At 34.3% G+C, this 16,198-nt stretch overlaps 2 protein-coding genes across 5 annotated transcripts in view; one reads left to right on the forward strand and one right to left on the reverse strand.

The window, feature by feature from the left end:
• The window catches only part of otud7a (OTU deubiquitinase 7A), an 89,263-nt gene extending 79,407 nt beyond the window's left edge, over positions 1–9,856 (reverse strand). The window contains exon 1 of one of the 2 annotated variants that reach the window (XM_058767219.1): positions 9,728–9,856. The gene's annotated coding sequence lies outside the window, so the exon portion shown is untranslated. Of the gene's footprint in view, positions 1–9,507; positions 9,651–9,727 lie in introns of those variants that run through there. The other variant, XM_058767220.1, reaches the window with a different exon arrangement.
• A 2,874-nt stretch (positions 9,857–12,730) lies between these two features.
• Positions 12,731–16,198, forward strand: part of LOC131534864 (proprotein convertase subtilisin/kexin type 5) — a 30,193-nt gene continuing 26,725 nt past the window's right edge. Inside the window, exon 1 of one of the 3 annotated variants that reach the window (XM_058767951.1) lies at positions 12,731–13,028. In XM_058767951.1, the coding sequence (XP_058623934.1) occupies positions 12,821–13,028 (208 nt within the window). In that variant the 5' untranslated portion in view covers positions 12,731–12,820. Of the gene's footprint in view, positions 13,029–13,656; positions 13,688–16,198 lie in introns of those variants that run through there. The other 2 variants (XM_058767952.1, XM_058767953.1) reach the window with 2 other exon arrangements.

Consider the following 16,198-nt stretch of genomic DNA (forward strand, 5'->3'; position numbering starts at 1 on the left):
GTCAGATAAAACCAAATAAATTTAGTCCTACATGACGTCATCAATGACCATACTGAATTTCATCCACATCGAAAAAACTTCATCCTGATCACAGCCTGCATTTGGTGGCACTATAGAGCCCTTTGACCCCAACCAAAGCCAAGCACTACAAATTTTTCACAGGTCTGATGTGTCAATTTCATGAGTTTTCGAACATGGCAAAGGCCTCAAAAATGGGCAAAGTCTCTCTCTATATATATATAATATTAGCAAAAACATGCCAAAATCAATAGGGCGTTAGTACCATAGAGGCCTGCACTGGAGAACTGAAGAACAGAGTGTGCATTGAGCAATCACAGTGTGCACAGTGGCCATAACGGGGGCGCTCATGAGCATCCTTCTGAAACCGAAAATGACAAACAGGACACGCCATGATCTTGTGGACCTGGTGGAGATGTGCAAACGGAGGCCATTAGATAGCCATTAACTAGTAAAAGTCAACATAAATGGTGTTTGCAACTCATTTCCTTTTCAAAAATATATGAAAATGGCCATTACAATCTAGGACAGAGGTAAAATAAGGTGACCTCAACTGAAAGGGAAAGAGTTATTACATTTTGATGAAAGGTTTTTCATTGGAATAACGTGCAACAATGACTCATTCTCAATATGACTCATTAATTTAACACAAAAGGAACATTTTAGTTGTCCTTTTAAAGCTAATATAACACCGCAAACTTAAACTATTGTTCACAAAACAGATGAGCTGGTGTCAAATAAAGACAAAAGCAAAAAACAGCCTTTTACAAAGTGCCTATATTCCTCCATAATTAGGAAATACACAGAGAAAGTTGTTGATAATGTTAGTATGTCTGGCCATCACTTAAAGCAAAGGGAAATGTTTTCTGTTAAAAAAACGTAGCGCTCGTGCCGAAAGATGCTTAAAATACAGCACCAAGTCGACTAAAGGCAACAACATAAATATGTATGGTTATAATAGCAAAGTGGATGAAAATAAAGACTTCTCAATATAGATTTTTACTGTGGTAACTGTCTAACAGCTAGCACAACACACTATTAGCACACTAACTGTAAGTGTATATTTCAGCTTTGATACTAACCACTACTCAACCTTTTGGCAGCATAACTAAGAATTATTTAGTTCTGAAATCATTGGGAGTGAATGAAATACTCCTTAAACATGCATGGTGATGTGATGACATATTCTAACGACATTAATATTGCAACATCCTGTAAAACACAGGGTCCACTTGTGACGTCAAGTATTCAATGTACATGAATGGCAAGTTAAAAATCATTCAAGCATTTACTGAAAGCCCTATTCATATTTTTACTCCTGCAGCTATTCCTGAAATACAATAAAATCAATGCTAATTTCGTTTCCACATCCTACACAAATGAAACATCTTGTAGATTCCTGTAAATGCATCAGTGTTTGAGTCACTCATGAGTCAAATGAACGTAACCTGTTAAAATGCAAAACCATCAGCAAATTAGATTTCCAGACCCACACGGAATGTACATTTTCACATTTTCTGAGCTTATTCTCAGGAAAAATATGTTCATTAGATTTACATATGCCAAAAAAAGGGGGGAAAAAACAAAACAAACAAAAAAAAAAAGGTTAATTCAAAAGGATTGCATTTTGCAAATGAGCCAAAAATATCAATTTAATGAAATTTTTTAATTAAATATTTAAACATATTCAAACCATTATTTAAAGAGCATTTGCCAAAACCCTTTTAAAATGCAATTATATTGAGGAAATACACGCACACACATTACAAAGTTATTTCAGGGTCAGTTAAATACTGCTAATTTATTTAAATATTTTAATATAATATTTTAAAAAATATCTAAAACATTATTTAAATGGAATGTCAGAACTAAACCAAAATGGAAAATGGAATTATAATGAGAAAACAAATAAAGAATATATATAAATGATGTTTGAATTCTGGTAATTATACACCATATGCATATTTCTTCCTTCATTTAATTTTAGGTTATTCAGATAAAATGTACAGAAGCTTGTTTCTGACACAGGATAAAAAAATAAATATATATATATAAATTTGATCTCACAATTCAAATTTTTTTCCTTTTTTATATCTCACTAATTTTTAAGTGAGAATTGCAAAATATAAAAACCAAACCAAACTAGACCTGCAAATTTAAGAAATTCTGAGGAAGATATGAGATATAAACATAATTATGAGATGTACACTTGGAATTGTGAGGGGAAAAAAGGCTTTTTTTCTCAGAATTGCAAGTTTATAAATGTTTTTTATTGTTTTTTTTCCACAATTGCGAGAAACAAAACTTACAAAACTTACAAATTATAAAAGATTTTTAAAAAATCGCAATTACCTTTTACATTTTTTATTCTGTGGCAGAAACTGGCTTCCATAAAAACGGGTGTAATTTCTTGAGATTCATCATCAAGCATCTAAATCATCACCAGACTCCAAACAAATTCATAACCTCTGCATTCAAAGGACAAAACACAGGGCCGGTCTCAGAACTGTGACCCTCGGTAACACTGTCCTCATTCCTCCATCATTAGAACTTCTCACCCTGTCCATCTATGTTCTTCAGCCTCACGCCAGCCAGTCCTGACCTGACCCAGCGTCTGTCGGTTTGAGGGCCATATTTAACCTGTCAGGTTCTCCGTCCGATAGCCGCTGTTCCTAGTCCGGTCTCCGAGCTGTCAGCCAGATTCCTCACCACACTTTGAGTTGCTCCACAGACTGTCAGTCACATCTGAAGTTTGACTCTCCCTTCGGCTTATGAGAACAAGCTGATCTCTCTTAAGGACATCTGCACTAGGTTATTCAGCGAGTGAATCGTTTTAGTTCTGACTATAAAAGGTGACATCATGATATTTGGTTACAAAACATTCAAGAGACAAGTAAGTGAATTGTTAGGTGAACTATTTCATTAAAAGTTATGGGTTTACGCAATTTGACCTGTGGAATGATTGGCATCATTTTTAAGTTTATGTAATTGGTCCAATATTGGATATTTAATAGTGCTGCGCATTTATCCTATTTTTACATTTAGATTCACCTTTTGCAACACTGACTTAAAGTTAATCTAAAAATAAATACACATTTTTACACAACACTTTATAATACTGTGGTTTTTATTTTAAATGACCAACTTTGTTTTTTAATTATATATTTTTTTAATTTAGACAAAATTGTATAGAATTTTAACTCCCAATATCATTTTTGGGCTATAATATGAAAATAACCACCTTATTTTATCTTAACAGAGTAAACATGTAATACAGCCTGTATGTTCAAATGAATGAATGTGTTTGTTACTCGTACCAGAGGGCTTTTTAAAATCATGTTTAATTTAGTGGTTTTAACTTTTGTTTTTAAACTATAAGCAATATGACTAACTTGAGGTTATGCCGAGTATTTAAAGGGATAGCCCACTCAAAATTGTATTTCTGTCATCATTTACTCACCCTCGTTCAAACCCGTATTTCCTTTTTCTGTGTAACGCAACAAGAGGTGCATTTCTGAAAAAAATATGCTGGGCAGTCTTTTTAATACAATGAAAGTGAATGAGGACTGGGGTTGTCAAGCTCCAAAATGACACAAGGGTTTGTAAATGATGACAGAATTTCCATTTTTGGTGAAACAATTCCTTTCACAAGATTTCAGAGTACTCGCTGATTTCCCCCGGGATGACGTGGGATTAAAACCACTGATAGAGCCCCTGCTTAGTGACCTCACAGAGCCTCTACATTTCAGAGATCCCACCATGACAGTTCAAATCCCACAGATCCTCACACTACTCCCTCTGAGAATGGCCTCATTCAGGACGTCCCATCAAAGCTTTAGCTTCATTAGCAAATTAGTACACAAACAGATCAGTCTCTGAACAGTTAGACTCAAAATTGATGCCTACAATTATCTCCGTAAATAGGAGTGAAAACAGCAATTTAATGCAATTAAGAATTATAAAAATCAAGGATAAAATATTAACACTCAGCAAGTGCCAAATGAGTGTAAAATAAGCTTTATGGTATGTAAATAGATTATTTTAGGCTGTGGTTTATTACATTGTTTGTACCTTAATATTAAACAAAAAATTGTAATAAACATAATACAAACAGCATTTTTTTTTTTTTTGCCAAATTAATTTTTACATTTTTTGCCATTGGTAGGTGTGGTAAAAAGTTGATTTTAAGAACCTAAAAGAAATGCATCATGAAATCTGAAATTATTCTGTTCAATATGATTCAGTTATGTATATTATATTATATTATATTATATTATATTATATTATATTATATTATATTATATTATATTATATTATATTATATTATATTATATTATATTATATTATATTATATTATATTATTGTTTCTGCTTTTGATTTGGCCATATAACTAATACTGGCAAGATTTTTCTTCAATTGTCTTTGACTAAGAATATAGCTAAGAATAGCAGACAGGCTTTTTTTTACACAACAAGACTAGCAATGTGAAAGAAAGTAAATAGGGTCAATTTTTATTTTATGTTGACTTTAAATTCTAATACTTGTGCATTACACAGAATTTTAATTTTGAAGTATATAGTAGTCAACATTTGAAGTGGATCAAAAAAGTTGATCAAAGTTGTCCAAAGACAAGTACACATTCTAGTTTTAGATTTTAGGACAACTTTGATGTAATGTTTTGATTCACTTCAAATGTTGACTAGTGTATATTTATAATAATCACACACAGACACATTTTATTAACAGTTTATAATGATACAGTAGTTTCTGTGTGGCTTGTGGCCATGAAACTACACTGGCAAGCTCTTTTGATTTGTCTGGAGTATCTGAGTGTCCATATGCATGGCAATCAGTATGAACGCTGACACCGAGATTAGAGCCAGAGAACGTGAACGAGACCGATCTCAGGAAATTAAAGTCATCACAGAATGACCCGTCCCATCTAGAAAAGCCCTCTCTGACCTGCGCAACCCTTCCTGATTTTCTCCCTCCTCTCGCTGTCTTTTCAATCCCTTCATTCCCTACTCTCTCTCACTTTCTCTCTCTCTGGACCAGTCCTCCCCACAATCCCTTTCGCCCTCTGGGTGACCTCTCTCTGCCTGTGGACAGACCACTTAACATTGTTTCCCCACCTGTGGAGCGATGGAGGGAGCGGGTCGCACTTCAAAGCCCCTTGCAGTGATTGAGCACTGATTGCTGTGGGCCACTTGACTCATTTCATCTCATCTCAAGGACTAAAACTTCTGGAGAATGAGGTAGGAGGCAGATGGAATGCTATGGAAAAACAGAAGGCTTCTGCCTTTGATGGGATGAGCTTCCTGTTTGAGCAACACTGAAATGGTCCCGACAACATTTGCGTAGTCAAACAATCAAAAAAGGACAATATATTACAGTTCTCCACAAGTTAAATCCAGAATACAACTATATTTAAGCTGCTTTCATGTTGATGCTCTAAATATAGTCTAGTCTAAAAATGCGGAGGTTGTTATGCTTTATAGAATTACATCTTAGGAAAAAACATTTTCCCTCACTCTTGATTACATTTACATTTGTTATTGGCAGATACTTTGCTACTACAGGGACTTTCCTACTAAAGTGCATACAACGTGTTTATGCCAATTAATAGTTCAACCAAAATGAAATTTGTCTTGGAGTGCCAAGTTTGACTATGCAAAGGCAGGGAGAAGTGACGGACTAGAATTGAAACGAAATCAAACTGCTTCAGAAGACTTAGAATACAGCAGACAAATATGTATGGACTAACATTTATGGTACACATTTATGGGACTTGAAAACCACTGGTTATTATATACTGTATGTTTACTGTATGGAAAAGAGCAGCAGGAACAGTGTTCAAAACATCTCCAATACTGAGTTCTACCAAAAGACCAAAGTATCTTTCTGTTTTTAAATGTACACTAAGATATGTGTACAGTGTGCGATGTAAATTTCAGCATAATACTGTACTGTACGTGTGCAACCCAGTTTTTCTAACCACGCTTAAGGCCTGTTCAAACCAAGGATGATAAATATAACAATAAATATGTCATTTTAAAAATTGTTCTAAATATTAAAGTCTGCACCACAACTATAACAATAACGACACAAAGGAACAATATCACTGCAATTACTTTCAAAATATATATATATTGTTTTCCATCTGATGAACAATAAAAAAAGTTACAACCAATCAGAATCTATAGGACTTTAAATAGTTTGAGCAACTGCAAGTGGCAGTTGACAAAACTATAGTTATTAGTATAGTTATTGTTCTTGATGTGAACATGCCTTTTGAATATGTGTCAGCATATTGCGAAAAATCTCCAATATAGAATTCTAACAAAAGCTGAAAGCATATGTCAGTTTCTAGAAGTAGTATTTGCATATTTGGCATGTTCACCCCAATTTTTCAAGGTATAAGAGATCCAAGGTAAGTATATGAGAAAAAGGTATAAATATATGGCGTTTTTTTTATTGTCATCAACCAAACCGTAACCAGTTTTTATTCCTAAAAGGCATTGATGGAAACTTTCCATTAAGATTTCTTTATAATGAAAAATGTTTTTTTCAGTTGATTATTTTTCAGTTATTCCTTACACTAAGGAAAAGTGGTTCTTTTAAGAACTGATCACTGAAAGATTCATTGTTATTTTAGGAACTGTTCACTAAAAGGTTCACTGGTTCCCCCTGTCCACGTCCCACTAGTTGTGACCCACCAACCTTGAAACCTCAAAAGCCGTACAAAAAAGCATCAAATTCTTTTCAAATCTCTTTTAACAAATTAATTAATTTTAAGTCAGATTACAGAGCCAATCTCCAGACTGATCTCAGTAAAGTGCTTACAACATGGACAGAATTCCATGTAGAAACTGATCGGTTGCCAAACATTGTCCCCTGGTGCCCCGTCGGACGCAGGCCCTCGTGGCTTCAACGGCCCGGGGTTTCCGCTTTGGTGCCTTGCCCTGATCATCCCATCTGTCTCCGAATCATCCTCCTTTCTCTGTTTCAGAGAAATAAAAAGCTGGAGTCTTGCAGACTGGGTCGATAGGGGCATGTCAGATTGTATGACAGCATCTGAAACAATCAGGTCAAGGTCATACGTGTTCATGTGTGCTGCCTACTTTTGGAGCGCAACATTTAATAAGATGAAACAACCAAAAGAACGGCCATCCACCTGAAAGAGTGTGGCTTGTCTGACATGAAAGTGGAATGCAGCTTTATGTTTGTGTGGTAATATGTCGCATTTATCGCATCTCAGAGGAACCTGTTTGTCCTTTTCTAAATTTCCCCTCAAGGATCAATAAAATATCTCCCTGTCTATTTATTATTTCCTCATGCTTTGAGTTTAACCTTAAGTCCCTAGTATGATAGTATGTCAACTCAGAATGTAGATCAATATTATAAGTTTACATGAGCCTATAGTTGTATTACAGCATCAAAAATTAATAATAATGTTAAAATAATAACTTACATACACACACACACACACACATCAATAAACGCTCTAAGACAAAACAAAAGGAATGCAGCACACAAACCTTTATAAAGCCTGTTTGCACATTGCCAGAAAAGTCTACCTTCGAACGTGTGAAAGTTTCCTGTTACAGACAAGCTGTTAATAAGAAAAGAAAATATTTTTCAAAGGATTCAGTGCGCCTAGAGGTGTCAGCAAGTCAGCTGGCGATCTTGTGGGTGTGTTTGATGCTAAAACAATCGGACAAGTGCGTGAATTGAAACGTCCTCTTGACTGTCATTCTTAAGAAACCACAAGCACACAATATAAGCACTGTTACACAAGTTCAGTCAGGAGTCAAATGTCAAAAATCAAAGATACGGTATTCGATTTTACAAACATACTCTTTTGGAAACCCTAAACATGACAAAGCCACAATATCCCACAAATGAAGGTTAAAGGTGCAGTCAGTAAGTTTTTGCTAAATGTTTATCTGGCTCTTGTTGGACTCTATACTGACATCTTCTGGCCTGGATGAATGATTTTGTTTGTTTACTAACTGCAGCTGTTTCACAATTTAACTGCTTAGCTTTTGTTTTGTTTCTTTTTGCCTACGTTTATCTTTGCTTAGATGTACATTTATGCTTATGCTTTTTAAGGCACTGGTTTAAGGCTCGTTCACACCAAGGACAATAACTGTAACGATAAAGATATAGTTATAAAAATCTTTCTAAATTTAAGGAGTCCACATCACAACTATAACAATAACGACACAGTGGAACAACAATATTGCTGGAATCACTTTCAGAACAATTTTCCAGCTGATGAACCATAAAAACATTGACAGCCAATCAGAATCCATCCTGTTTAAAGTGCTAAAGCATTTAAAGCAGCAGACGACAAAACCGCAGTGCATACTTATAATGATCAGAAACTTATCGTGTGTTGGTGTGGATGCTGCTATAATAATCGTTGTAGTTATCTTTATATTTATCGATCTTAATGTAAACGGGCCTTTAAAGTGCTTTACAAGAAAACAGTTTACTGTTATTTATTAGTATTAGAAGTAGTAGTAACTCTGGTCATGTGAACTCAAAATACCTGCTCTGTGTAGATAAAAACAAGAGTTTTTCTGGGAAACAGATCTGAATAGAGCAGTGATTCAATATTTTGAACCATTCAACAGTATACAAAGCATACCTCCGGAATGAAAACAAAGATGCTCTGTTTCAATTTAAGGAGTAAAATTTACAAATTAAATTTGTGGAAGCAGAATGGTCTCTATATAAGATAAAAATTATTATATATAATCTATTTAATCTTTTTTTTTTTTTTTTGGTCAAAATATTTATTTATTTGGCAAATAGCCACTTTGTGACCTGCAACTAACTAACTGTACGTTATCCTTTTCGTACCTCAGTTTATTTTAAATCATTATAAGTCATCTTGAAGCCCTGTAGAATTTACAACCACCTGGCTGAGAACCACTAATCTAGAAATTCCAACTCATAATATTACTGATATTTCCAAAAACCGTTGTGCATTTCTTAACGTCTGAAACTTCTCTTGATCAAAAAGGTGCACCTTTAAGCTTAATAAAACAATAAATACTGAGCCCAACAGCCCGGCTCAGGGCCTAAACGCACCATTGGTGGATAGCTAGTAGATTGTTTACAGGTACCTTCAGCCCACGGCACCTATAAAGTGGGCTATATATTAAAAGCATCTATAAACTGAATAACCAAAGAGCCTTTCTGACACACATAAACCAAGGCATGCTGATTTCTGCTTGAGATTTGTGCATACAGAGGCAGTGAACAAGAAATCATCCACCATCATCCTTCTTCTCACATCAAATAGTATACATTTGATCATTATTTTGTAATCCATAAACGGATTTTCTGTTCAGCCTGTTACGCAACAGTCCCAGCCCGTACTGATATATAGCCATATAATGTGTCTACAGACAAAGAAAATTCAATCCCCAATCATATCGTAATGCATTTGATGATGATGCGCTGAAAAGACGCCCTTACCTCAAATCCACCAAAATAATCGGCTATTTATTATCCCACCCAAGTTCCTTTGTTCAAACCGGCCTCGATTGGGAAAATAAATAAATAAAAACACTGTATACCCGCAAGATGCGTCTTATAGCGGTTCAGGCACGTACAGAAGACAGGTGCACCTGGATCTCCTCTTATTGCACACGGATGCTCCTTATGACAGCAGGCTATTATTTAAGACGCGTCTTACCGTTCCTCAGTCAGTCCTTAGTGTATTCCTCATCGTCCATATAGCAGTCCGTTCGAGAATGGCTTTAAAATCATATGCCCAGCCCGCTGTATTCTTTCACATCCTCATGTCATTCACTGATGCAGCAGTGGCAACGAAGACACGCCCACCTTATCTCTTACCCCCTCTTGAATGACGTAAAGGAGCAACAGACTCCGCCCACAGCCCACTCTCACGTTATAAATGAGCTACAGACTCCGCCCACCGTGGAAAACAGCTGCCTGTTAGGATTGCTATCAGGGTCTGTGCTGTCACACTTTTTAAATACACGACTAAAAGACGACTTTGTTTTGTATGAAAACAAAAGGCTTTCAGAACATACTGTTAATTATTCATTGAATAATATGAATATGAATAATGTCGATAAGCGGTTTCCCACAGTTTTTTTTTGCTTTATTTAGCATAATTTTATTATATTCAATGAACATAATAATATTAACATTTTACAAAGCTAGTACACAACTGAAACAATCTTTAAAATTGTTTTTAAAAGTAAAAATGAAACGTATACAAATATTATTTCCAAACATCATTTCCTCAATAAGAAATGTATTTTAATGGATGACTTTTATTAAATGTCAATCAATAAAAAGAGTCTGGTACTTTGCCTTGATTGGTAATTTTTTTGCAATATTAATCAGTTGTGTCATCAGATTCTAATGTTCAACAAGAGGTTCCTGTTGGATAGTTGTTTTATTATTATTATTATTATTATTATTATTGTTTAATTTTTTGTTAGTCTATTTTATTATTATATTTATTCAGTTTTATATTTTATATTCTTCTTCTTCTTGTATGTTTTATATTTTTGTTGTTGATTTAATCTTTTGTTATTTTATTATTATTTATCACTTTTATATTTTATATTATTATAATTATTGTTGTTGTTGTGGTTGTTTATTTTTTATTATATTTATTACTTTTATATTTAATATTATTATTGTTGTTTTCATTTTTATTGAGGGGTCTATTGTTGTATTTATTACTTTTATTTATTGTTATTATTATTATTATTATTATTACTAGACATTCAAATTATAGTAAGTCATCTGTAAGCAAACAAACACACAAATGAAAAAATAAACAAATTAATTTCCCTTCGACAATATGGGCACTGATCATAACGCTACAACACTGAATTTAACTGGAAGTTTTGATGTTTTGTTTTTTATTTGATTTTGAGTTTTGATGTTGAAAAAAAAAAAACGTTAAGACTTTCTACTAAAAACAATGGAGAGCAGAGCCTGTTGTTCGGTCTGGTGTATCAGCAATAGCACACACTCTGCCGCCCTCTGCTGCTCATTTGTCTTCATAGGTTTGCACAGAGCTCGCTACAGACTGTGGATTTACACACTGTGAATCAGGATCCTCCAAAACATATTTTGCTTTGAAATCCCTATATCAAATATTGTAGCTGCTGAATATTTAGTTTTACTGTATACCTTAGGTCACTTAGTTCACACGATCTGTATATTGATGAGGCCAAAACAGATTCACAGGAGCTGAAGTCCTCTGGAACAGAATTGAAAAAACAAAACAAAAACCACACACGAGACAACAATAGCATGCAACATACATTTCCTAAATCTGGAATGTATGAATGTATGATTAATTAATGTATGAAGCCTTGTTCGAAATAAACTCATATCACATCTCATGTAGTTTGGTAAAAGAAATCTGAAGCGTGAGAGACTATAAAGGGAGATTCTTTACTTGTATAGAACTATAGAGTACTCTGGAACTTGTAAGACTTCCTTCAACAGGAAAGTGACCCAAAATAGCGAGTAAAAACAACTGCACTGAAGTGGCTTTGAACCAGAAGGTTAATGTGCATGTCCTTAATCCTGTTTTAGGAGTGGCCTAAAAATCCTGCTCACATCCAACTCATTCAGAGCAAATTTGCCAAAAAGAATGAGCAAATCTTCTTTAAGAAGCTTTTTATAAGATGTGCAACAGAGAGACTCAGAGATATACTTGCTGACAACTATCAGGATAAACTTGGAAATAAAATATAAACAAATGTAATGAACTGTAGAGAATTATGGGAATGTCTCTTACCCACTGTATTTTTTTAAGTTCTTTATATATTTAAATAAATTATGTATTTATTTATTATACTTTTTTTACTTCTAAAAACACATTTAATGTAAAATAAAAGTAAAGTCACATTCAATGTCTGTTGTGTTTTTTCTTTCATGTTTATCCCCATATGGTCAGGTAACTTAGTCAACCAATGAACACTTTTATTTTTTACAGTGGGCTACCACCTTTCATTTATTATTATGAATCTATTATTATTAATATAATAATATTTTATATTTTATCACTCTAAGTAATTTAGTATACATTATGAAATACTTTGCACTTATGACTGTTTAATAATCTCAGATAATTTATATAAATCACAGTTTAAAGATTTTACCAGTAACAAGTCAACCTAATGAACAGGTTTGTACAGTGGGCTACCCCTATTATTATTAATAATAATAAATTGTATTAATAATAATATTATTGAATTGTATTATTGTTGTTATTATATTGTTTTTTTTTATTAATTAATAATAACCAACAACAAAACAACAACAGCAACAATAATAATTATTATTATATTGCACTGTGACAGTATGTGAAGGTGTTTACTTTTAGAAATACTTTGTATTGGTAACTGTTAAATATTTTCAGATTTTATTACCAACAACAACAAAAATATTACTATATTTTATTACTGTATATAAAGGTGTATGCATTATGAAATACTTTGCCCTGACTACTGTTTTTCACAGACAAATTAACCTTGAACATAATGTTAGTATGTGTGTGTAAGTGTGTAATAGCTTACTTCATGAAGACTGAATAATTCAGTATGTTGCGTTTGTGCATAACCTTGTCCTTTATATGAAATGCGGAATGAAGCGGAATGGGTGGACCCCGGAGGCCTGTTGACCAATCCCCTTGAAAGCAACTTGTTGGGCAAGTTTTGTTATTTAGACGCTCGTTGTCAGACTGACCCATTTCATTGAATGAACTGTGTGTGAGTGTGTGTATGGCGAATAGATGCGCTGTACAACATCGCGAACGATGAACGCCGGTTCGACGCTCTTTATTGTATCGTTATGCTGTTTCGGTTTTATTCAGTGCAGATCGCCGGCGCTGTCCTGTCCCAGCGGGCAGTTCTTACTAAAAAATCAGTGCGTTTTATGTCATCCTACCTGCACGGAGTGTAAGGGTCATGAGCTATTCGAGTGCACCGTTTGTGGTTTAGGTAAGTGATAGTTCACTATTATAAATTAAGCAGTTTAACACTGAAGTATCTATTGGATCAAACAGGTGCCTCCATTGGGACAATTCTTATCCCCACTGCCAGTGCGCATGCGCAGTACAACAACTCTTTTTATAATGAGGTGATGTTTTCAGAACGTTACCACAACTTATGACATTTGAACTAAGTTATAGGCGTAAAAACTTATATTTGGAGCTGTTTGGGAGTAAGAAGACTTGTCGCTAGCAATGCTGTGAGTAAACAGGAACACTATAGCTATAGTCTGCTCGATATTTAATTAAAAATGTAAGTCAAAATACATCTTAAAGCGTTTTTGCGTTGTTTTGGCCATTGGGTGGTACAATTCTGTGGCAGCATTGTGCAGGTTCACAAAGGGGTTTTTCCAAGAGACAATTGGGAAGGCAAACCTCCCAGTCCTCCGTGCACAGCTGCTGCGGTGAAACAATGAAGCCGCTCTCCCTATTTATCAACGTGACAAAGACTGCTTTACCTCAAAAGAGAGTTTGTTTAGTGACCTCAAACATGAAAGTGTCTTGCGTTGAAATTAAGGTCCACTCCGTAAATGAATCTATTATGATTCTGAGCAGTAATCGATGACACTGAGGAAGTTTAACAGTAGCCAAACATGGGAGTGGGAAAAGGTGAGACCACTTCCTTTCCAGCATTGTGAAAGCTGATAATGTTTCTGTTTGGAAGTAGTTAAAAAATACCTCAGGTTATGCTAGGTAGCTATTGGCATTTTCTTTAGCCTCAGTCCCAGCAATCCATTTCGGATTGAAAAGCATTCTGTGACCTAAAGTTACCTATTGACTATAAAGTATAAAATCTTTTCTGCTGCTAACAACAACAACAACAACAACAACAAAAATGTTTTAAGAACGTTTTGCTTTTGTTCCCATGAGGTAATAACACGGTATTTCTAAATGCTGGCTCTGTTATTCTTGGTTATTTAGAATCTTAGAGAAAACATTAAGGGAATGTTTCATTTTGTATTTTTGTAAACATTATGGGAACATTACTTTTGAATGTTTTCTGAATGTTCAAAACAAATAGTAACATTTAAATGTGTTAGATGAATGTCCAACTAAATTGTTTCAGAAAAAAATAATAAATAATGGTTTGAGAACACTATTAAAGACCAGACAACTTTGAACAAACACTCATAAGGTTACTTGAAGAACACTTGTTCAGAACATTAAAAGAACCTTTCCAAACTTTGAAAGAACATTAGCCAAACATTTTATAAGGTAGGCTATTTTTGTTAAACATCATAAGAGTCTGATAGCTTCCCCCTTAAAAGTTGATGGTAGCCATTGACTTCCATAGTATGACAAAATACTATGGAAGTTAATGGCTACTGTCAACTGTTTGTTTACCAAAATATCATCTTGTGTGTTCAACAGAAGGATGAAACTCATACAGGTTTGGAACAAGTGGAGTGTGAGTAAATATTGACAGGTTTTTCTTTTTTGGGTGAACTGTCCCTTTAAAGCTGCGACCGTTAAGCACAGGAAGTTTTCCATTCTTTGTTTCATCAGATTAATCAGTGCATCATTTGGGTAATTGAAGAGCACTTCCTAATGTTGGAATTTTTCAGTGTGAACACATTTCTTGCACTATTTCTACTACAAAATGGCGTAGAAAAGTGTACGAGTGCGAGTATTGGGACATACTTTATCTGTATGCTTTTGTTATGGCATTTCTTTTTCAGTGGTTCCAATGGCAAAGAATTCTGGGTAGTTAAAGGGTCAGTTCAACCAGAAATGTAAATCTTTTCCATGAAAAAGCTCCAAAGTAACAAAGCATTACAATGTTTAGTGTTCCATGTAGATTATTCCAAGTCTTTGGAACAGATCGTAATTTAAGTCATTATTCACCAATCTTTGCCATCCATTGTTGCTTATGAATAACAGCATATGGGTTTGGAACGGCATGAGGGTGAGTAAATAAATAATACCAGAATTTTAATTTTTGGCTGAACTATTCCTTTAATAGTACAGAATGAATAAGCAAACACTGGTCTTTAGCAAACCAAGCCGCTCTTTTGAATTCTGTTTAGTAGGCGTTCATGGTTGCCATCCCTCCTTTTCAACCATCTCAACCATCTCAAAGAAGAGCGCTGTAAATCTTAATCTCTCTCTCCACAGCCCGAGGTGGTTGAAGGGGGAGGCCTTGCATCCACCAGTGTGTGACAACTATAACATTGCCAAAAGTGCCCGTTCACTCTCCATAGCCCTTGTTTGTGTGTCCCGGTCTAGGCAAAACCTGTCAGCCAGATCCCTGCTACTGTTTCTATTTAAAGAAGAGTTCATGATAGACACAAGCAGATGTTGATATCCGAGTTTCAGTTTTAGTGATTGTTTGCGGAAAGAGTAAGCATTTAATGGGGCTTCTAATCTTTCACTGCATTTATTTCACAAAACCTGCTAAGAACAAGGTTTTAAGGTTTTATTTCATGTCAGAATCAATTTCTTCAATCAGTGCATAAAGAAAGTGAAACCTAAAACTTTTAAGATTTCAAAGATATGATGCATTAAACATATTTTCCCCAAGTTCTCATTACCCTAATGTGGGGTTTGAGAAGTTTGGAGTATATATATATATATATATATATATATATATATGTATGTAGAGCTCATTTGCAAAAACAGATAACTCCGTTTTAACAATTTTTAAAAATCATGTTTTTCATTGTGCATTCCAATTAATCTCAATGAAACTGCAGTTTGGCTATTTTGATTAAGTTAAAAAATCATTTAAAAATAAAGCTAACTAACACAATAAAACAGAATAAAAACATGATAATATACACTGTAAAAAGTGATAAGTTGACTTAACTTAAAAAAAATTGAGGAAACCCGTTGCTTTAAAATTTTTAAGTAAATGATAATTAAAAAAATAAGTTAAGTGAATGGTCAAGTTCACTTAACTTTTTTTTTATTATTATTATTATTTCCTTAATTTTAAGGCAATGGGTTTCCTCAATTTTTTTAAGTTAAGTCAATCACTTTTTACAGTGTAGTAAAAAAACAATTTTAAAAACGGAGTTATCTGTTTTTGCAAATAAACTCTTCATATTGTGACGGGAGGAGCCAACGACAGACACAGTGGGTGTGGCGTCAGGCCTCGGAGAGGCTTTTTATTAACAAAAT

Source organism: Onychostoma macrolepis, chromosome 25 (assembly GCF_012432095.1).
Source record: "Onychostoma macrolepis isolate SWU-2019 chromosome 25, ASM1243209v1, whole genome shotgun sequence".
Classification (NCBI taxonomy): Eukaryota; Metazoa; Chordata; class Actinopteri; order Cypriniformes; family Cyprinidae; genus Onychostoma; species Onychostoma macrolepis.